The sequence below is a fragment of the Pseudophryne corroboree genome, chromosome 6 (genome assembly GCF_028390025.1).
Source record: "Pseudophryne corroboree isolate aPseCor3 chromosome 6, aPseCor3.hap2, whole genome shotgun sequence".
Classification (NCBI taxonomy): domain Eukaryota; kingdom Metazoa; phylum Chordata; class Amphibia; order Anura; family Myobatrachidae; genus Pseudophryne; species Pseudophryne corroboree.
This window is the reverse complement of record NC_086449.1, coordinates 492,696,104-492,719,498: the sequence shown is the minus strand read 5'-3', so window position 1 is coordinate 492,719,498 and position 23,395 is coordinate 492,696,104. Positions and strand designations below refer to the sequence as shown.

The 23,395-nt window shown below is 44.4% G+C and overlaps 1 protein-coding gene across 2 annotated transcripts in view; it reads left to right on the top strand.

The window, feature by feature from the left end:
- The window catches only part of ADAMTS20 (ADAM metallopeptidase with thrombospondin type 1 motif 20), a 406,022-nt gene that overhangs the window by 375,093 nt on the left and 7,534 nt on the right, over positions 1-23,395 (top strand). For both annotated transcript variants that reach the window (XM_063927338.1, XM_063927339.1), the window contains exons 30-37: positions 376-549; positions 984-1,154; positions 7,755-7,955; positions 8,373-8,502; positions 11,166-11,257; positions 11,338-11,432; positions 19,005-19,138; positions 23,090-23,181. In XM_063927338.1, coding sequence (XP_063783408.1) covers positions 376-549; positions 984-1,154; positions 7,755-7,955; positions 8,373-8,502; positions 11,166-11,257; positions 11,338-11,432; positions 19,005-19,138; positions 23,090-23,181 — 1,089 coding nt within the window. The remainder of the gene's footprint in view (positions 1-375; positions 550-983; positions 1,155-7,754; positions 7,956-8,372; positions 8,503-11,165; positions 11,258-11,337; positions 11,433-19,004; positions 19,139-23,089; positions 23,182-23,395) is intronic.

Sequence of the window (23,395 nt, the reverse complement as noted above, 5' to 3'; positions counted from 1 at the left end):
CTGGACATGGTAGTAGGGACGCATGTGCCCTGTTTTTGAATGTATGAGCCCGCAGCTGCAGGAAAGATACACACCCCGAAAATGGAAGTGACACGCCTGCATTTTTGCAACCACTCCCCGTTACCACACCCAAACAGTAGCTTCCTGTCAATCGCTTTTTCTCATTGCCAGAGGGATCACAGCAGCAATTTTATGTGATCACAGCACATGTGCAGTCTGCTACTAATCACTCACGTGAACATTGGCCATAGTGTACAAACATGAATTCCGCCTGCTCTTGTTTCATGAGGTTCTCTCGTTGTTTATCTATTGTTGTTTTTGTTAAAGTGATACTGTATGTAATAGTTATTATAAAACACTTATTTTCTGTCTTAGTGTTCAGCAACATGTGGAGCTGGAGTCCAGTACAGACAGGTGTACTGCAGGATGAAAGGACAAGGGCGAATTGAGGAGACATTTTGCAATCCTACAATCCGCCCAGACACACTGGCGCATTGCACATTACCAGACTGCATCCAGTATTATTGGTTTGCAGATGAATGGACAACTGTGAGTATCTTTTATATTTCATCATAAAAATTATTCTCAGCATATTTATTTAGCAGAAATTGACCGTTCAGGCAATTTGAATTTCATGGTCTGTATTTAAAAAAAGAAACAAAAAACTAAAACCAAGCTGTTTGTATATGATCATTCTATAGATAGTATGTACAGTATAGGAGAAACATTTTTGAACCACACCTGACCACCAATGAATGACGGTGTCTGTCTGTATTTCAGGTTGGTTGTCGTGGTCATGGCTTACAGTACTATAGTTCCTATCTTGTCTGTATATTTTACAGAAATCTTGCTGCACATACAATTTTGCTTATGTGAAAAATGTTTACTATCTCTGTAAATATGTACAAAGTAATCTGTGAATCTAGCTCAAATATGTTTTCTGCAAACTGCAAGAAATGTTCTTATAATTTAGTGTACTTAAGTGTTCCACAGATTGCAAACAAGAGGAGTCCAGGAGGAAGATAAAATGTGTGGCTATCACTGGCAAACCAGCTAATGAATCTTACTGTGATCCTGCTGCTAAACCACATGCTAGCAGGCAGTGCACCAATCCTGCATGCAAGTACATTGTCATCACTGAAGATGCATCCCAGGTGAATATTAGTTTAAATCTCAATATCTGTGTTGATCGGTGCAACCCAATTAAGCAGTACTGATGCTGAGTGACATATATAGGAGCAATTTAAGTGAATATCTTTATATAAGCTGTTTTGAGTTTTGAACCAGGGCTGTTTCTAGCCAATTTGGCTCCCAGTGCGAGATTTAAAAATGCGCCCCCCCATGACATTAAAAAATGTGCCCCCCCTCACACACACACACACACACACACACACACACACACACACACACACACCTAGATAAAAAAAACAACTTGCGCGCGCACTCGGCAAGGGGCGTGGCCTCATCTAAATGGGTGTGGTCTCATTTAAATGGGCATGGCCTCGTCTGAAAAGACTACCTCACAATCCAGTTTTTGACCCTGCTCCAACAGATCACGACCACCACAGGGAAAAAAAAAATCTACCATATTAAGCCCCACACAGTAATACCCCCTGCACCATATTATGCCACACACCGCAATGCCCTTGATACATTAAATCCCCACACATTACGGCAGGTGTCCCCATTTTACACATTGAGAGAGAGAGTACTTACAGAGGCGATTACCGCTCTTCGGCCCGCCTCACCAGATCCCCCTCTGTACTCCGCTCGGGGGGTGGGGGGGATTTCACGGAGTGATGGGGTTGCGTCGTGACGTAACGACGCAACCGCGTCATTCCGTGAAACTCTGCCCCCCGAGCGGGTTACTCTGGGAGAAATAGGAGGGGGAAGCAGGGAGCCATAGTTAGTGCCGCGGCGGGCGCCCAGTGCGGTTGCACTGCTCGCCTGCCCCAAGAAACGGCCCTGTTTTGAACAGTATACAAATGAGTACCCATTTGATTTGTATATACTGTAATGTAGCAAGTATTGTATAAGTAAACTTTGTAGCCCTTCCTTATAACCGATATTCAATACAACACTTATCTGACTAACGTGTAAATTGAGTGTGCCATTGAGCATACAATTTATATGAGCAGTACACACTGCAACAAGACTTTGACCAGTTATTGTATCTCTTCTTGGGCCTGATTCTGAGTCACATGCGCTGCCAATATCAGACGCTTCTGCACCCAGATAGCATACACACAGTGTTGGAATTGTGATTGAGGTGCATAGCAGACGCACAGTCTCACAAATGTGTTTATAATGTGGTGGATGTTCCTGAGCGGTGACAGGCAGGTGGCTTAGCAGATGCACAGTCTATTGTTGGGGATGACTTGCATCAGAAGTGTCTGAAATTCTTGAAGACCAGGTAAAGGCAGGCTGGGACGTTAGAACTGTTCAACTTCAGTCCCAGGGGGTTGTAGTTTATAGATTGGTAGTTTTTTGGAATATAAAAACTAACCATATTAATGACAAATGTAGGCATTGTACAATCTTAACACTGTGGTCCTATAGTGGTTGCTCAGCAATGGAGTGTCCTCTTTACATCTGGGTGTTCAATATTGTGGTTCCAGTACTCAAGGGATGGAAATAAATTAAACAACATGGGAGGTCATTCCGAGTTGTTCGCTCGCAAGGCGATTTTAGCAGAGTTGCTCACGCTAAGCCGCCGCCTACTGGGAGTGAATCTTAGCATCTTAAAATTGCGAACGATGTATTCGCAATATTGCGATTACACACCTTGTAGCAGTTTCTGAGTAGCTTCAGACTTACTCGGCATCTGCGATCAGTTCAGTGCTTGTCGTTCCTGGTTTGACGTCACAAACACTCTCAGCGTTCGCCCAGACACTCCTCCGTTTCTCCGGCCACTCCTGCGTTTTTTCCGGAAACGGTAGCGTTTTTCCCCACACGCCCATAAAACGGCCTGTTTCCGCCCAGTAACACCCATTTCCTGTCAATCACATTACGATCGCCAGAACGATGAAAAAGCCGTGAGTAAAATTACTAAGTGCATAGCAAATTTACTTGGCGCAGTCGCAGTGCGGACATTGCGCATGCGCATTAAGCGGAAAATCGCTGCGATGCGAAGATTTTTACCGAGCGAACAACTCGGAATGAGGGCCATGGTGTATATCCTTCAAACCCAGTGATTGATGCAGATGCCTATAGGGGGTGCACTAACCTGTAGTGAATAATTATGGAGCTTTGGACATTCATTTATCTATCCATCAGTGTGATAAGGAATATTTACTATAACCAACATGTGAATCTGGAATTAGTTTCCTCAGCAGAAAATAGCTACATGTTTCATGGTCTCCCGACCACTTCCTCAGGCTCACTTTTTTCCCATCTAAGTATTGGAACCACAATAGTGAACACCCATATGTAAAATAGACACTCTGTTGCTGAGCAGCTACAACAGGACAACAGTGTTAAGATTGTAGAATGCCTACCTTTGTTATTTATATGGTGAGTTTTTAAATTCTACCATACACCTACACAACTGTACACTATGATCTCGTTTTCTTTTCATTTCATATTATAACTACATTGCTGGGAGAACATTATATTTCTTTTACACACCAATACAGAGAAGGAGCCAGGACAAAATTCTCCATCTATAAACTACAACCCACTTGAATCTGTGGTGCTTTGCTCCCGTCCGCACTGCAGCAGCGGCCGTACAGACAGGACAGCTGAGCGACGGCTCAGCTGTCCTATAACGTATGAGTGAAGTGAAGTAGGCTGCCCCAATGGCTGAGCGGCAGGCTGCTTCATTCATACATGATTGGAGAGCTGAGCCGTCGCTCAGCCGTCTGTGCGGTTGGCGGGGACGGGAGCGCAGGTTGATCGTTGGATGGTATGTGACCCCCCCATCCTCCTCCTCCTCTCTTGAATAGGGGCCCCACTGTCTTAAGTACCCAGGGCCCCCCATGGACTTAATCCGTCTCTGGGTCTGATGGCATGGGGTTGGGTCTAATGGTATATACAGTAAGGGGCATGTGGAAGTGTGTATATGGGCATATGAAGGCATCTGAAGGCAAGATGGTCACATAAAAAAATGTGCTAAAGCTGAGACTTTGCCTCATGACCTGCATACCCCCCTATGGCCTCTGGCACCTCCTCTTCTCCATCACTCTGCTCCATCCTTCACCACACTCCAGCCCCCCATCTCCTCCATCCTTCACACTCCGGTACCTCCTCTCCTCCATCACCTGCTCCTTCCCTCACATTCTGGCTCCCCCTTTCCTACATCACTCTGCTCCATCCCTCACACTCCGGCCCCCCTTCTCCTCCATCACCTGCTCCTTCCCTCACATTCTGACTCCCCCTCTCCTCCATTACTCTGCCCCATCCCTCACACTCCGGCACCTCCTCTCCTCCATCACCTACTCCTTCCCTCACATTTTGGCTCCCCCTCTCCTCCTTCACTCTGCTCCATCCCTCACACTCCAGCTCTCCATCTCCTTCATCCTTCATACTCCGGCACCTCCTCTCCTCCATCACCTGCTCCTTCCCTCACATTCTGGTTCCCCCTCTCCTCCATCACTCTGCTCCATACCTCACACTCCGGCACCTCCTCTCCTCCATCACTCTGCTCCATCCCTCACACTCTGGCCCTCCATCTCCTCCATCCCTCATACTCCGGCACCTCCTCTACTCCATCACCTGCTCCTTCCCTCACATTCTGGCTCCCCCTCTCCTCCATTACTCTGCTCCATCCCTCACACTCCGGCACCTCCTCTCCTCCATCACTCCGCTCCATCCCTCACACTCTAGTACCTCCTCTCTTCCATCACCTGCTCCTTCCCTCACATTCTGGCTCCCCCTCTCCTACATCACTCTGCTCCATCCCTCACACTCCGGCATTCCATCTCCTCCATCCCTCATACTCGGCAGCTCCTCTACTCCATCACCTGCTCCTTCCCTCACATTCTGGCTCTCCCTCTCCTCCATCACTCTGCTCCAACCCTCACACTCTGACACCTCCTCTCCTCCATTACTCTGAGCTATCCCTCGCATTCTAGCCCGTCCTCTCCATTATCCTCCTTACTTTACAGCCGCAGCGCTCAGTAAATGCCAAACAGAGCAGGTCTACATTATTGCAGCCACTCCTCCTCACATTTCCATGCCTGCCCTCTCTACCCCGGCAGGTTGCGCAGCCAGTGTGAAAAATAGGGGAAATAAGAAAATGGCGCTCCTTGAAAACTATTCTTTCAAAGTCTGCAGGAGTGCTAATACTGTTTATATAAGCTGACTCTGGAAACACAAATTAGGTAAATACATTAGCATTGGCCTTACACTGGTAATTCACTTTTTCTATGTCCAGGCACTGTACAGGTGAGCAGTTTATGACAATTTGAGCTACAAGTGTGTGGTTGAGGGTAGCTATCAATCTATATTCTGTGCTCCCTGTCATCATACACAGCACACACTCCTCAGACACTCCTCAGACACTCCTCGCATTGTGGTGTGTTTTCCTGCTCAGTGCAGAGAAGGAGGAGACGGAAGAGTGGAAGGAGTGTCTGAGGGAATCCCAGGCTGCCCTTGAGCTAAAAGATAAGTCCACCGCAGCCGGAACAGATGTTCAGTCGATGGCTGGGGGCACAGGGTTGTGCCCTTCATACTATGGTGTACTAGGCCTGGGAGGAGGCAGGCCAATACCATAGGGTGAGAAGAAAATGTGACAAGCAGCAGCAGCGTAGATTAAAGTGAGCTATAGCTACCTATCACCGCACTTCAACAATAACTATGGCTCTACATTGTATTGTTAATATATGTCACATTCACCTTACTGTTATTACTTAGAGCACAGAAAAAAGTTATTTTAGTGTCTCACTGTATAAAATCACCACTGAATTGCATTTGCTGGCAAAGAAAAATTATTATTACCATTAATACTAGTTATTTATATAGCGCACACATATTCTGCAGCGCTTTACAGAGAATGTCTAGCCTTTCATATCAGTCCCTGCCCCAGTGAAGCTTACACTCTATATTCCCTACCTCATATACTGTACACGCACACACTTACACACCAAGGTTAATTTATGTCGTGAAACAACCTGTGGGAGGAAACTGGAGTACCCGGAGGAAACCCACACAAGGGGAGAATAAACAAACTCCACACAGACCCATGGTGGGAATAAAAACCCACAACCTCAGTGCTGTGAATAAATGGAGTCATCTATAATTTTATGACACATAAATGACCTTTAATACAAGAGAACTCCTCCCCTCTATAATACACTTTCAGGTTATCGATCCATTCTTTGACATGAGCAATACCAAGCTCACCCTACATTAACCAACAACAGCAGCAGCCTGGTTCAAAGAAAATCACCATAAAACTTGTGGAAGAAACACATGCAGTAAGCCCCACAGACTGCCCATGCCCCCCCTCCCCATAATATTGTTCTGCTACCTGCATCCCCATTCATATTTATTTAAGTTGTGCCTCCTGTCCCCCTTATATACAGTATTAATTTGTGCCATCCCCCCCTTATATATTACTTTAACTTGTACATGCCCCCCCATATATTTATTTACCTTGTGCCGTCCCCTTCTATATTTACTTTTGCTACTATCTCATCTTAAATAATATATTAATATGTGCTTTTATTAATTTAGACCACGAGCCCTTACATATTTATGTTGTCAATTGCCCCAGTTATATATATTTATTTACACTATAACCACATCACCCCATTCATATTTTAATTACACCTCCTGACCCCCTTTATATTGAACTTGTGGGTCTGTTCCCTCTTATATGTTTATGTAACCTATGCAAACTATCCCCACATTATATATTTATATAACTTGAGCTTCCTGTCTCCTCCTCTATAATATAATTATTTAATGAATGCCCCCTCTCCTGTTACTGTACATTATATATGTATTGAAGTTCTGACACCACCCGACCACCTACCATGCTATTCTTCTGTCCTGTTACATGTACTTCTCCACCAGACAGGGTACATGGTGAAGAGGCTTATTACTGTATGTGTGCAGCCAGTGCTACATCCGATGCGGGGGCAGTGCTTCTGCAGTATGGTGGGCGGATCCTTGGATGGGTGTGGGGGCGGAGCCTCTGGAAGATTCAGGGGCAGGTGAAGCCAGTTTCGTGGTCGGAACTCGGAGCTTCGCCCAGCTGGTTCGGGATGGAGGTACTGTAACTGAGCAGCCGGGAGGTGACGGAGCTGTGCTGCTGGTGATGACAGGAATATTTCTTCATGCATTGCATTGCAGCCTGTGGGCCTATTTTCAAAGGGGGGCCTGGAGATGCAGCTCCATCTGCCCCATTGTTAATCCAGCCCTGGTCAAATGTATACCAAAATGCCCTACATGACTCTTTATTTGAGAAGTGCTGGATGAACACTGCTGTTCTAAACACTTTGAAGTCTAAAAATACCCATCCTGGGTTTATACCTATTAGATATATCCATAGTAACCTAATTATAATATTCTTGTGACTCAAAAAAAAAATGAAAACCTTCAAGTTTTAAAGGTATCAATCAATATTATGGCTAAATATGCTGTAATCTCCTTTTCCTTCAACACTTCTCATTCAAATTATGTGCTATAATTGTGAAAATTATTTTACTACTTTTATATTTCATTATTAGTCAAACAATTTTCATAGTCTTCAATAAACTACTACTATACAAAAAAACAGTACATTTATTTATTTATGTATTTATTTCCAGTGTTCCAGAAGCTGTTGGTTTGGTTCCAAACAAAAAGTAACCTATTGCAGAAGAGTGCTGTGGAGGAACAATTACTACATAAATGGCTTACGAGCTGTCAGCTATAAAAGCTGTCCTTTAAGGCAACATTTGTTTGATCGCAAATGTAATGGGAAGAGCTGTGTCCAAACACACTTTTGGAAAGTTGGAAAGTGGAGCAAGGTTTGTTATATAAAGCATACATGCAAATGTTATGTTGTGTAGCATGCTTGCTCTGCTTTTTTTTTTTAAAATCTATCTAAAATACTTAATATTGTAGAGTTGCACATCTGCCCTGGTCCTAGTAAAAATGAGTATATCAGATCGGCATGTTGCCAAATATTATTCAGATAAATTCAAAACTGTTTCTCTGATGCATAAAAAGATAGCTGCCACATCAGCAAATCTAGTTTCAATCTATCTATGTATACTATACAACTCTGTCTATACTCATGTTTGTGAGATCTCTAAATTAAATGTTGGTAGTGTAAATACTGTAATGGCATAAAAAATGTATGCATATTGCTAAAAGTGGAAGACGTAAACATACAGTTAATGTTGTTGTTGGTCCCTGAACATCTGTTTGCTTTTTTTAACCAGTGTTCTTCAACATGTGGTGTTGGAATCATGGAGAGGAAAGTAGTATGCATGACAGAAGAGAGTCTTTCAAGTAACCTTTGCCCTTCACATGTGAAACCCAGAGCTAGGAAGTCATGTTTGTCAAAATATTGTAAGTAGTTCTCTTTAAGGTTGTTTGAAACTTACTTAGCTCAATTTTAATGATTATGTTTTCATTTACACATTCTGTAACAAAGATGACCTGCAAGTTAAATGACATACTTAGATACGATATACGTTAAATCAATGCTTGGAAATGACTTAAGGTATGAAGCAACATTCTATGCACAGATCGCAGCAATCAAATGCTCAATGTTAATATAAATTTGCAACATTTAACTAATTCTTAGATTTTGATTTCAATAACTGATTTAGAACTACATTTTTGTACACTGTTCAACAGGTTTTAGTGGCCTGTCATACATGGTCCCTTGGGAATGCCCTATATGTAAAACTGTATTTCAAGCTGTCAAACTGAATTTACCAGTATCCAGTATTACTAAAGAAAATTATGTACAGTATTTAAAATTTAGAGACACTGAATGCCGGATTTCTTTGGGGATTTAACTATGCACTAATAGGTTTTACCAAAATTGTGGTTGAGCAGAATGTCAGTTTAATCCAAATCCTAATATAGATGCTCATAAGAGTAGGAAGTATAGCAATTATATTTAATTAAATGACTGTATCCTTCCTACACTTTGCAGTCCTAAAATGTGTATTTATTTATTTATCTATTATATACATTATATCCTTTTTTTTTTTTTTTTTTACCTTGGACTGCACTTCCTTTACACCTGGAGAGGCAGAATGGCAGGGCACAAAGGTACATCCACAGATATGCTTTTTTGGGGAAGCTTATTTCTTGTGGTAGCTGGATGGTGATGTCATTCAGAACGCAGATGCTCTATGTCACAGATTTTCAACCTTTTATAACTCGCGGCACACTGAACAAGATTTAAATATTGCCAAGGAACACTCAAATATGGTGATGCATGGTGCAGTTGCGTGTCTTAGGATGTCATGTCTCAGCTTCTCTATAGGTAACGCCTGAGCCACATCTGAGAAAGCCAGAAGAGCCCAACACTGCCCTTGCCCAAAATTAGAACTGGCTCTGTAACCACTAAACCCACCAGTATTGATCGTTCCAGGGCCTCGGTAGCAGCAAAACACTGACGGGCCTGGCTCTGTTTCTCTGGCTGCACACCTGGAGACTGCTCAGGGCACACTCCACGGCACAGTGGTTGAAAAACACTGCTCTATGTAGATGCTTCTTGTTCAGGGCCGTCTTTTCGTATGGGCTCAATGGGCTCTTGCCCAAGGGCCCCAGGAGTATAAGGGTCTTAGGCTGATAGCTGAGAGTCCCCTCTTTCAAGGGGTACCAGATTTTTGAAAATCGGCCCTGGGGAACCGGAGATATCCAATGTGAAAGCAGTGGTCCCCAGCTGAGCCTTGCTAATTGCAAGGCTGTTAATTGCTCTTCCCAGCCAGATATCTCAGGTTCTGTCTGATATAGAGTTTTTCTGAGGGAATAGTCCAAAATCTGGGACTCTCCCCTTTTGGTGGACCCTGACAGCTTGGCTCTACTATGCCCAGAACCAGAGATATCAGCCTTCCAGCAACTGGTCCCTGCTCCAGCTACACACGCCTTATATGCAGTTTTAGATTTTCGTTGGTGAATTGCTTTGGCTCCTGAACTCTGATCCCCAAGTCCCCAGAACCTTCTGAAAAGTGTGGCTCTCTAGATTTTATCCCATTCAAAGCTAAGAAATATATTTTCAGGAACTTGAGATATCTGCAGTCAAGCAAGCTGCCCTCCTACCTGAAAATGATGAATATTAAGCCCACTCCACTATCCACCCCTCCCCTACATATTAAACACCCCCTACCACCCTGGAAGTCATGTACCAGGGCTTTTTCATTCAGCCCAATGCCCCCTTCTACAGTTTAGCCCCATCTGTGCAGTAATGGAGTAATTAGCAGAAATTACTGCTCCAGGTCCTACATGCTCAGCGGGAGATAGAACACCCCATACCGCCCGCAGGAAATCAAAGCTGCCACTGATAGCACCCCCCACCCCTTCCGCTGGAGGATTGGTAGGGGGCCCAGTGCATTGCTGTGCCCAGGGGCCTACACTGCTGTTAAGACGGCCCGGTTCTTGTTGGAAATATACATACTCACCCTTCCAGCTGATAGTACTTCAATTATTCTTGTCATAACTATATTATTTTAAATTGATTTTTAAAGGTGTTTGCACATCTGATTATTAACTTCCAATGATAAGAAAGGTCCCTCATGCTTAATTTTAATATGCTAATTAAGGTTAGAATTTGAAGCATGATATAGCAGAAAGCTTTGTAATAGGATTTAGTATTTACCCAAATCTTATGGTACTGTATGTATTTGGTGTAACCCAAATTGAAGCTGATCAGAGGGCACGTGTATTCAAAGTTTGCAGAGGTAAGAGAGAATGTGGTAAAAATTTCAAACCCGACGGTATACGTTATAAAAAAAACGCTTTCTACAAGCCCCTTTTTACAAAATATTATTCCCAATGTTACTGATTTCATGAAAAATACATAACAACTGTACATGATATGCTGATGTATGTGATTTTCCCTAGGCAGTCAATATAACTGAGTTTAAGATTAATGATGCTGTACATTCATTAGGAAGTGAATAGTATGAATTGAGTCTATTAACTGATTTTTCCATGTATGTCATACAGTGTTCTCTGACAGACAAAATATTGCATTATTCTATTCTCATCCATAGGTGACTATAAGAGCTGCAAAGAATTACGCCTGCTAAATAACACTCAAACAGATGCTGAATATTCACTGAAAATTAACAACAGACAAGTGAAGGTATTTGAATAGCAAAACTCTATTAATGCTTAATATTCTTTATGTTATTTTTGCCTTATAGTAATGTTTATTTTTGGCAGATTTACTGTTCAGGAATGGAGTCAGATAGTCCAAAAGAATATATAACATTGATTAAAGGTGAAGCAGACAACTTTTCAGAAGTATTTGGATACAGGTATTGTAATATATTTTGGAGTGAGAGAATAAGTATTTTTTCATACAATATGCAGAATACACTTTCAATTGTATTAGTCAGCTCCAAGTAGAGTTTTAATTATAATTTAACCTCATATGGCCTTTTTCTAAAATGTGGAATTAATATAAAAGTGGAGTAAAATTACTTTCCAAAGGTGTTGACGGTATAATTGTATTCAGGAAAAATTAGATATGAGCAGGAATATAGGGGCGCCACTAGAGGCTGTAAGCTCCATGCTTACAGAGGATCGAGTAGGCTTCTTATTCTCACATTGATTATCATTGTGCTGGAGAGGCCAGTGTAGGATTGTGTAACCCCTGAGAGGAGCTGCTGTATCTACACCACTACAGCAGTGCATCAGGGAGACCAAAAGCCAAGGCTCAATTGCCTCCTGAGTTCCAATGCAGCTGATGGAGCACATGGAGGCAGGGACAAATACACATCTCTGGCCTGGGTCTTAAATTTGCATCCGGAGACCAGCCTGTCAATAGCGCACGCAGGGGGAGTTTCTGAGTTCCCAGAAACCCCCCCTGATCAGTGCTGGCCGGCAGACACTCTGTATGTTTCTTCGACCAGAGAACTCCTGTTATGAGCCAGCTGGACGCTGACAGAGAGCTCCCATCAATCTCACTGCCAAGTGCAGTACTGCCGGGTGCCTCTAGATGCCCTCATCTCTATTTGTGCTGTCCCAACTGAAAGAAGTCATCCCTGCTGAGTGAGCAGAAACTGAAAGCTGGCTGAGTTGACATGAGGCATGCAGCTCAGAGGCAGGAGTACGAAGCGTGGGGGAGAGACCTGACACAGGGGATTCCAGAGGTTACACTCAGGAGCTGGGATCATACAGAGGAAGTAAGTTTTGGCTTTATGTGTGATCTGTCTACAGTCTCTCTCTCTCTCTCTTGGTTTCCATATGTCCCTATATATCTACAGTCTCTCTCTCTCTAGTTTTTTTTTAAATCTATCTACAATGTCTCTTTCTTTCTCTCTAGGGATTTCTACATTTCTCTCTCTCTATCTATCAGTATTCTACATCTATCTATCTATCTATCTATCTATCTATCTATCTATCTATGGTACTACAAATTAAAAAACATTACTTAGTTGGGTGCTCTCACATAGGGTTCATAGTACAGGTCACTCAAATGGTGCTTCACTCCTAGCCTACAAACAACATCCACTGCAGTAACATTGTATAAATCAACGTTTAATGCCATTTATCAAAGGAGTACCGCACCATTTGAGCGATATCTATCTATCTATCTATATACATATATTTATATACTGTATATACTGATATATATATATACTGTATATAGTTGTGTCCTGCTATGTTGTTGACACATTGCGTCATTTATAACCTGTGACGCATGTTCCCGCTATCTATTAACTGCAACTGAGCATGGCATACTGTGATGCATAAGCAACGCAGTGCTGCTATTAAACGCTGCTATATGCAGTAACAACATAGCAGCACACACACGGAACCCACCCTAATAAATCCTTCGATTTTACCCTTTGTCTGGTACTAAAACCAGCCATTTTGGTCCAGAAGACAAATACCCTGGAGCTTCAAGCCAGGTGGTACGAGAGTGGAGGAGGATGGTGGCTGAGGGAGCGACATTGGCGCCAGACAGCATGCTACATATGGGGGATGCCGCTGGGGGCAAGGCCTGACTAGAAGATGTGGCTAGAAGTGACACTCGTAGGCAGGAGAAGAGTGGTAAGAGAGCCAGTGTTAAAACTAAGCTGAAGATTGGACACATTGAGTCCCCTATTTCTTGCTAATGACTGTCTTTCCCAAGCAAGCTGGATGCTGTGTAGGTGGACATTGCTAATAAACAATATCTAAGCCATAGTTCTATTTTTACTGATACAGTTTTCAGGTATAGGACATTATTTAGAGCAGACAGAACCCAAGAATTGGGTTCGCTTAAAGTTGTTGGCCTCTGTAATGATAATCATGTGTTGCACAATGTTGTGTTTATTAAGACTTTCGGTTCTATGGATGTGGAATATTTATTGATTAAACACAGGTCCTTTTATCTGCCCAGACGAATTTTAATAGTGCTGCTAATAATAATAATAATAATAATTATTATTATTATTATTATTATTGTCAATTTCTTTGTATAGTGCCTTTCATCAGCAGGACTCAAAGTTGCTTTACCAGCATGAAAGCTGGTTTTAAAAGGTTTATATTACAGCAAGAGGAAAACAAACCAAAAAACAATAAACATAGGGTACATAATGAACCTAATGCAGGGTTGGTGCAGCCATTTTAGGTAATAAATTCCACAGGTTACATAACTAACCCATGAAAGTTACCAGACGAGGCAGCTAGTTTGGGCACACTGCATAGGTTACCCTGAGTGGAATAGGCATATACCTGTGAAGAAATCCAGGTCCTGGGAAGAATCCGGTCAGGGCTGTTTTATTGGTGCACTTGGTGCCTCTCTGCAACTCTGCTAACTCTCTACCCTACCATCTGAACCCTGCTGACTTGCATGTCATTCTGTACAAGGAGCTCCAGTTCAATGTGCTCCCTTGTGTGTGTGAGCCAGGGCACTTGCCCAAGGGCCCCAGGAGTATAAGTGCCCTAGGCTGATAGTTGAGGGTCCCCTCTTTCCAGTGGCACCAGATTGTTTAAAATCGGCCCTGGGGAACTAGAGATTTCTGACTACAAAGCAGTGGTCCCAATCTGAGCCTGTTAATTGCTCTTCCCAGCCAGATATCTCAGGTTCTGTCTGACTGACTGAGGGTATATTCCAAAAGCTGGTATCTCCCCTTTGGGTTGACATTGTCAGATTGTCTCTACTATGCCTAGAACCAGAAATATCAGCCTTCCAGCAGCTGGTTCCTGTTCAAGCTCCACACACCTGGGATGCGGTTTTATATATTTGTCTAAATATTGCTCTGGCTAATGAACTCTGACCCCCAAGTCCCCAGTACCTCCTGAAAGGTGGGACTCTCTAGTTTTTTAAGAAATCTATTTCCAGAAACTGGAGATATCTGCAGTCAAGCAAGCTGCCCTCCCACTATCCACCTCTCCCCTGCATAGTAAATACCCCCTACCACCCTGGAAGTCATGTACCAGGGCCCCTTCATTCAGCCCATTTCACCCTTCTAAAGTTTAGTGTTCTCCCTCCCACCCCATTTGTGCAGTAAAGGAGTAATTAATAGAAATTACTGCTCCAGGTCTTACATGCTGAGTGGAAGATAAAACACCCCCTACTGTCCGCAGGACATCAAAGCTGCCACTGATAGTACCCCCACCCCTACCACTGAAGAATGGGAGGGGCCCCAGTGCATTGCTTTGCCTAGGAGCCTACACTGCTGTTAAGATGGCCCTGGTGTGAGCACCTCTGTCTTGGGGGGTCATTCCGAGTTGATTGCACGCTGCCGATTTTCGCTGTGATCAGGTCAATACTGCACATGCACCTCAATGCGCACGTGTGTCGTACGGGTACAATGCGGATCGTTGCCGAGCTATAGATTGCACGAAGACTCTATATGCACAGCCGGTTGCAAGAAGATTGACAGGGTGGCAACTGACCGTTTTCTGGGAGTGGTAGGGAAAACGCAGGCGTTTCCGGGCGTTTGGAGGGCGGGTTGTGACATCAATTCTGGCACCAAAAAGACTGAAGTGATCGCAAAGGCTGAGTAAGTTCAGACCTACTCTGAAACTGCACAAAATGTTTTTGTAGAGCTCGGCTGCACAGGCGTTCGCACACTTGCAAAGCAAAAATACACTCCCTCATGGGTGGCGACTATGCGTTTGCATGGCTGCTAAAATCAGCTAGCATGCGATCAACTCGGAATGACCCCCTTGGTCTCTGTACATACTGTAGCTGCACAGCATGTTTGGCAGGAGCTACAGGAACTGCTCATCTAGACTGTTTACCTGCCAGCATAGCTCTCTGGTCTGCTGACCACAGCTGCATGTCCCACACAGTGGTGGAATTGGACGCCACTTCTACACATTGCAGTGGGATATCTAAGAGAGAAAACAGTAACTGCTATTGGTTCCTTATTTATTGTGGACACAGTTCCTGTGGCTATCAGCACATTGTGGTTCTGGATTATTAGTACAGGTTGAGTATCCCTTATCCAAAATGCTTGGGACCAGAGGAATTTTGGATATCGGATTTTTCCGTATTTTGGAATAATTGCATACCATAATGAGATATCATGGTGATGGGACCTAAATCTAAGCACAGAATGCATTTATGTTACATATACACCTTATACACCCTGCCTGAAGGTCATTTTAGCCAATATTTTTTATAACTTTGTGCATTAAACAAAGTGTTTGTACATTCACACAATTCATTTATGTTTCATATACACCTTATACACACAGCCTGAAGGTCATTTAATACAATATTTTTAATACCTTTGAGTATTAAACAAAGTTTGTGTACATTGAGCTATCAAAAAACAAAGGTTTCACTATCTCAGTCTCACTCAAAAAATTATGTATTTCGGAATATTCGGTATTTCGGAATATTTGGATATGGGATACTCAACCTGTAGTATCCTCTATCTGAATCTTGTTCAGGACAACAACTATACCATTTGCACAAAAGTATCAACTTACATTTCTTAAAGTATCAACTGGAGACTGACACCATTACTAATTGTTTTAAACTTTATTAGTTTCAGTGACTGGATTTTCATCTTACTAAGGGTGTATTCATGATGCAGTGAAAAGTATGGAAAAGTGAGCCAGAGGAAAGTTGGCCATCACAACCAATCAGTGTCGTGTAACATTTATAAAATGCATTCCATAAAATTATATGTAGCAACTTATTGGTTGCCATGGGCAATTTTTCCACTGGCTCACTTCTCCACACTTTTCTCTGCTTCATGAATAGACCCCTAAGGGAGGATTCTTTTATATACAATATTCCTGCTGAGAGTTGCTTGCAAATTGCATTTTAATTTTTTATTTTTAGTATGATAAGTATACTCCCTATTAGTGTGTACTTATTACATATGTATTAAATTGCTTATTTTATGTAGTCAAAGCAATATCTCTTTTTTACTTCTTAGCAATTTAGTGCATGCAGCTCTGGTTTTCTTTTTATTAATTGGAATAGGCAATACAAGAAACTATGGGGCTAATTCAGCAGCAGCGATCGCAGTCTGAATTTTTTTTCCAGGGAGCCCAGTGAGATGCTATCAGCATCTCTGGGCTGCAATCACCTCTGCCTGCTTGACTGGCAGAGGTGTTGGCGGGGCACGGTCTGGACAACGGAGGCATGTCCGGACCATTGGGGTGTGGGCCGCGGTGGCTGCGTGACGTCACATGCAGCTGCTGCAACCTGAGACGCGGCCAGTAGCTCCCTGTCAGCGCGCCGTGCAATGCTTTTGTACCTGTACGGGGGGGGTGGGGGGGTAGGGCCTCAAATGTAGGGCAGACTAGCCCTGTGCTGGGCGTCCCCACGCATATCAGAGTAATTGATCGTAGATGTGCTAAATTTAGCACATCTTCAATCAACTCTGAATTACCCCCTAAGACATATACGAGTGACTAACACGTGTAGTATGATACACACTGAATGGATACATCCATGTGTTGTGCATCCTCCCCAAAAAAGAACCACCTGAGGCAGCCATGTGGGGAGTACTGTGTAGGTTACATCTGGCAGGGTGCGCAGGTAGTAGAAGTATAACATCCAGGTGGTGGGAGAAGAGGGTAATAAAATAGAAAGGCAGGAAACAGCAGTATTAAAATAATGGTGACAGCACTATAACAACTATGGTAAAGTTAACAAAAAACTAATGGAGTAAACTGCAACAAACCCAGTGTCTCCCTCACCCGAGTATGCAGTCTTGTCACACCCAGCAGTTTGTTGAGCGTGACTGGCTGCGAAACAAAACTACCCTCGATTCCAGTCTCCGACGTACATGACACGGACGTGCGGTGAGGTAAATGACTCAGGAGGCACTGGCTAGTGCCAGATCCAGATTTACACACAGTATGAGTCAAAGGGTTAATTTGGGACCCTTTAATAAAGTCTTACTTGCAGCTCTGCAGCAGCAGGGGAAGAGCTGGCACAGGAGGAGTCAAGTGTAGCCCATGGTCTGATCATGTGGTCTCGGGAAGGAGAGCTGATTGGACAGGCGCAGCTGGGAGAAGCAAAGGTTGTTGGGAAGAAAGAGGTGGAACACTGTTAATGAATGGATGAGGTGCTGGAATGTGGAGCAGAGCGGTAGCTGAGACCAGCAGATGGCCGCAGGAAGCTGGGCGGTGAGAGCAGCGCTGCTGGCGGAGAGCAGCGGGATATTGCCTGGAAAAGCCAGGTACCAGAAAATTTGGGGTGGAGATGCAGTGGCTGGAGACCAGATTCCGCCTGGCCTGGTGAGAGGCACGGACACCACGGCCATCTTGAGACAGCGAGGAGCCACTTGCAACAGGTGCAGTCAGCATATATGTCCGTACCTTGGGTCTGAGTGAAAACTGTAAGAAACTGGCAGTCCAGCCACAGGCCAGTGTACCCTCCAGCCTCCGCCACCTTTGTTACAGACTGAGCAATATTTAAAGGGCAGCACCATATTTTGCAAGTTAAAACTTAAACAAGGGGTGCTTAAAGGTTTGAGTGAGTTGTTCTGACTCTCAGACCCTGAAAGGGGTGTGACCTATTGGAAAGTGGAGTATGGGTGGGGCATGTTAATTTTAATTGTTTAAATGTTTTTAGCTTCCAGGATTATTCTGTATCACATATAAACTGTGAAGTACAAGTGCATATATCAAGAGATATACAATATATTCATGAGCTTTGAAAATATACAATTTCTCCTCCATCAAATTTGTGAAATAATCTAGATGCTGTGGCTTGTAAACAGCGCATGATAAAACCATACTTGCTTGCCCTCCCAGAAGCTGCGGGAGACTCATGATTTTTCAGGTAATCCTATGCACCCCCGGAATAGTGGGCACCCATCCTGCATCTCACCTACTTCCCAATGAAGTGGCAAAATGGGGGAAAATAATACCAGGAATATGTGGGCCGTGTTGATGGAGCGGGGCCTAGTGACACAATTCTATGGTAATTGTGCCACTTTAGCACCACCACCTATTGAAAATATGATTGATTTGCCGCATTTTGCAGGGAAGGGGCAGGTCCTGTTTACGCCAATAGTCTGGCCCCGCCCTCATCACCGCCCACCTGCTTCTCCTCTCCGAGCTTCTCCCAAAGGGAAAACTTTGTTACCAGTTATGTATGCAATCACAGAGATATGGTAAATTAAAATGAAATATATTGTATTTTTGAATTTGGATTTTCTATTAAAGGTGTCCCTTAATAGTTTACCACATTTTACTCCACTTTTAGCCTACTCCATTTGTGTAGAATACCACTTAAGATGCGATAGCAGAGGTACAGTATATTTACCGTATATTTACCGTACTGTAAGTGAAGCGTCTTGCTAAAAGAGGGTGTGTGTGATGTTGCTTTGTATTGATTTTGTATTATTTAATCACATTCTGTAGCTTTGTAGGTGTGAGGGTTTTTTTTAATTACATTTCTAACAGTTATCTTTTTCAAGGCTGAAAAATCCATATGAGTGTCCATTTAATGGGAGCAGAAAGCAAGACTGTGCATGTAAAAATGACTACCTGGCAGCTGGAATAACTGTATTCAGTAAAATAAGACTAGATATCATTTCAATGCAAATAAAAAGTAAGTTTATTAAAACACTGCACTGATTTACTCACAAGAAAAAAAATTAATCTTTCATTTTTTACTATTCTTACATGTTATTCGAATAAGTAACTAAAGTGTCTATTTAACAACTGCAGCAATAAGGCTAACTATTATTGCCACTTATTGCAGTGATTGAAAATCAGTTGTTACCACAGTTTAATAGATAAGGGGTCATTCCACTTAGCCGCAATGATCTAGCGTAGGGGTGGGCAAAATGCGGCCCGCGGGCCAGATGCGGCCCGCAAACCGATCCTGCCCGGCCCGCTGCCTCCCACCTGCGTGCAATGACAAGCGGCCCGACAGGGCCGCTTGTCACTGTCCCGGCCAGCTTCCAGCCCAGGTCACCGGCAGCGGCTGCGAGATGATGCCTGTGACAGCGCGGCTCTATTAGCCGCAGCCGGCACTGTGTGATCTTTCCCCTCTGCTCCCTGTCAGCGTAGCTCCTCCTCCCCCTGCTACTCTCACTCACCCTCCCAGCCAGCCAGCCAGGACAAGCTCCGCCTCTGAGACAGGGGGAAGGACTGCAGTGCTTGCTTTGCCGTGCGGAGAATGGAGGCTCTCAGTAGCAGGGGTCTTTCGGGGCATGTGTCTTGGGCCCCCCTCCTTCAATGGGCCATCCCTGATTATCGGAAGGAAGAAGGAGGAAGCAGTGTTCCTGCAGGGGGCGGGGCTACCCGGCACGGAGCACAGCCCTGATGCTCCTGCACTTTATCATGCAAAGCAAAGTTTTTATGCAGTGACAGTTTTTAATTTAAGGTATGAGGGACCATAAATGATATTATGTCTGTGCAACTGTATATGATAATGTGCCTGTAACTTTGTGTATGTGTCTGTATATGTCTCTGTGTAACTCTATATGGGGGAGATGTACTAAGCCTGAAAAGTGATAAATTTCACAGTGATAAACTGCCAGCCAATCAACTCCTAACTGCCATGTTACAGGCTGTGTTTGAAAAATGACAGTTAGGTGCCGAATTGGCTGGTACTTTATCACCGTGATATTTATCACTTTTCAAGGCTTAGTACATCTGGCCCTATGTGTCTGTAGCTCTGTATGTGTGTCTGTAGCTCTGTATATGTGTCTGTGTAACTCTGTGTATACTGTATGTCTGTAACTCTGTATATGTGTCTGTGTAACTATGTATATGTAGCTCTGTGTATGTGTTGGATCAGAATGATTCACCGCCGCTTGGGATCCCGTCGGTCAAAATACCGATGCTGGGATCCCGATATCTCGAAACTGACAGGGTTCTCCCCACAACCTAACCGTAAGCTCCTCCCTTAGTGCCTAACCCTAACCAGTGGCGGTTCTTGCCACGGGCAAGCGGTACTTTTGCCCGGGGCGCCGCCTTCCAGGGGGGGGCCGGCGCCATCCGGAGGGCGCCGCACCAGGGCAAGATCCGCCACTGTGCCCCCCGCAGTGTCTTGCTGTGCCCCCCCCCGCTTTGAAGGGAACCAGACGCGTAGCGTCTAGTTTCCCTTCATTGAGAGGACCTTAGTTGTGCGGTGCGCGATGACGTCATCGCGCACCGCACAGCAAAGGTCCTCTCCATGAAGGGAAACTAGACGCTACGGTCTAGTTTCCCTTCGTGTAGAGGACCTTTGCTGTGCGATGCGCGATGACGTCATCGTGCACCGCACAGCATAGTGGCACAGACACTAGGGGTCATAATTGACCTCTAGTGTCTATGCTGTTCTATGGGAGAGACGTAATAATGTCTCTCCCATAGATCGAAGAGAAGAGAGAGGGGAGAAGAGCGGTGCCGCCGGCGGAGGGGGTCTGGATCAGGAACGGAGATGGTAAGTATTCTTTTTATTTATTTATTTATTTTCTTGCAGCATCGTGACCACGCCCCCAATTGAAGCCACGCCCCCATATTTTGCCCGGGGCGCCACAAGTCTTAGAACCGGCCCTGACCCTAACCACCCCGTATGGCTGCCTAAACCTAGGCCCCTTCTCCCCGTAGCCTAACCCTAACCCTCCGAGGGCGGTGCCCAACCCTAATCTCCCCTCCCCGCAGCTAACCCAACCCCCCCACCACAGTGTGTAAAAGGGAGCTCTACCTGCCGTAATGTGTAAAAGGGGTCTCTACCTTCCGTAATGTGTAAAAGGGAGCTCTACCTGCTGTAATGTAAAAGGGGGCTCTAGCTGCCGTAATGTGTGATAGAGGCTCTACCTGGAGTAATGTGTAAAATGGGTCTCTACCTGGCATAATGTGTGACAGGGGCTCTGGTGTAATGTGTGTAAATGGCGCTACTGTGTGGCGTAATTTAAATAATGGAGACTATTGTGCAGCCTAATATGAATCTGTATGATTTTTTGGCCACGTCCCTATATTTTTGGCGCATGGAGGGGAGCTGCTATTTTGTGTGCGGCCCTTGAATACTGACAGGAAAGTGTCAAGTGGCCCCTCAGCTGAAATAATTGCCCACCCCTGATGCAGTCAGCGGTTGACCGAAAGTAACCTCACCGCTGACCGCAAAGTTCCCACCATTGGCTACAATGGAGCGCATAGGCGCTACATTGTATCTGTGCCGTGTGCTGCCTCACAGACACTACAGGAGCACACAGCCAATCAGGAGAGTGCCACGACGTGGCGCTCCCTGATTGGCTGAAGGGACCCTCTTTGACAGGAGTCAGGGGGGTCCTGGCAATCGGGGAAAGGGGTCCCATGTGTAAACATGGGACCCCTTTCAGTGCGTGGTCGGGTTTCCGTTTTATTATTTTGCCAAGTACGTGGATTATACAAAGGTCTGATTCTACACTGGATTATGTGAGTATCATTTTTTTCACAGGTACCCCAAGGATTCTACATGGAGAAGAGGACCGAGCCTCGTGGGAACATAGGTAAGTATGTATGTATGGAGGTGTGCATGTATGTAATAAACTTATACTTTCACGGTGTGTGTGTCCTGTTTTTTGGGGGTATTTTTTTAGTAGTAGTACTACAGGTACCAGCGGGCCCGGATTTCCACCGCATGCTGGTACTTGTGGTTCTCCAAGTACCAGCTTGCGGGGGAGGCTTGCTGGGACTTGTAGTACTGCTACTAAAAACAATATTCACATTTTTTCAAAAGGCTATCAGCCCCCCATCCGCCGCCCTTGGATGGGGGGGACAGCCTCGGGCTTCACCCCTGGCCCTTGGGTGGCTGGAGGGGGGGACCCCTTGATTTAAGGGGTTCCCACTCCTCCAGGGTACCCCGGCCAGGGGTGACTAGTTGGGTATGTAATGCCAGGGCCGCAGGGACCAGTATAAAAGTGTCCCCCGGCTGTGGCATTATGTACCTGGCTAGTGGAGCCCGGTGCTGGTTTCAAAAATACGGGGGACCCCTACGCTTTTTGTCCCCCGTATTTTTGGAACCAGGACCAGGCGCAGAGCCCGGTGCTGGTTGATTAAATATGGGGGAACCCTGTCATTTTCCCCCCCATATTTTTTCAACCAGGACCTGCTCAAAGAGCCCGAGGCTGGTTGTGCTTAGGAGGGGGGACCCCACGCAATTTTTTTCAGATTTTTTAAGACTTTAATCAACTTTTTAAGGTACACAATGAAGCCCTGCACGGATCTCACAGATCCGGCCGGGATTCCTTGTGTTTTGTCAAGCAGTGTTTTACTCATCACTCCCGTAAAACACTGCCTGATATTACGAATCACATCGACATCGGAAAAAACGATTGTGCAAAACTCGGCAGCTTAGTGAATGATCGTATCAGGATTCAAAAAGTTGCAGTAAAATGCACCCGATACCATTTGAGTTCAAACACCCTTCAAAACGGCCAAAACACGAATCTTTGTAAATATACCCCCATGTCTATATAAATACAAAATAAATAAATAACCCAAGATATAATATATAACAAGTGGGAAGTTTTGTGTGAACAATTTGGTGGTTGCCTTGTCTAAATATATTTTTCATAACACTTTTTAGCTACAGATCTCCTCTTCGCTCGTACCATGCTGGGAAGAGCAGTTCCGTTTGCCACAGCAGGTGACTGTTACAGTGCTGCAAAGTGCCCACAGGTACATGTAAGAGTGTGTTGTGTGCTGAATACACATTAAGACACTGAAACCTTTATATGTTCTTACTTGAGACAATAAAATCTGCAGGGGGGTTATTATCTGATCATTAACCATTGTTGAACATTCACAACAACGCAAATGTTTCAGTGACCTAGGAGCAATATAATCCTATTACAATTATTGTATAATTACTTTATCCAGAAAATACGTTTTT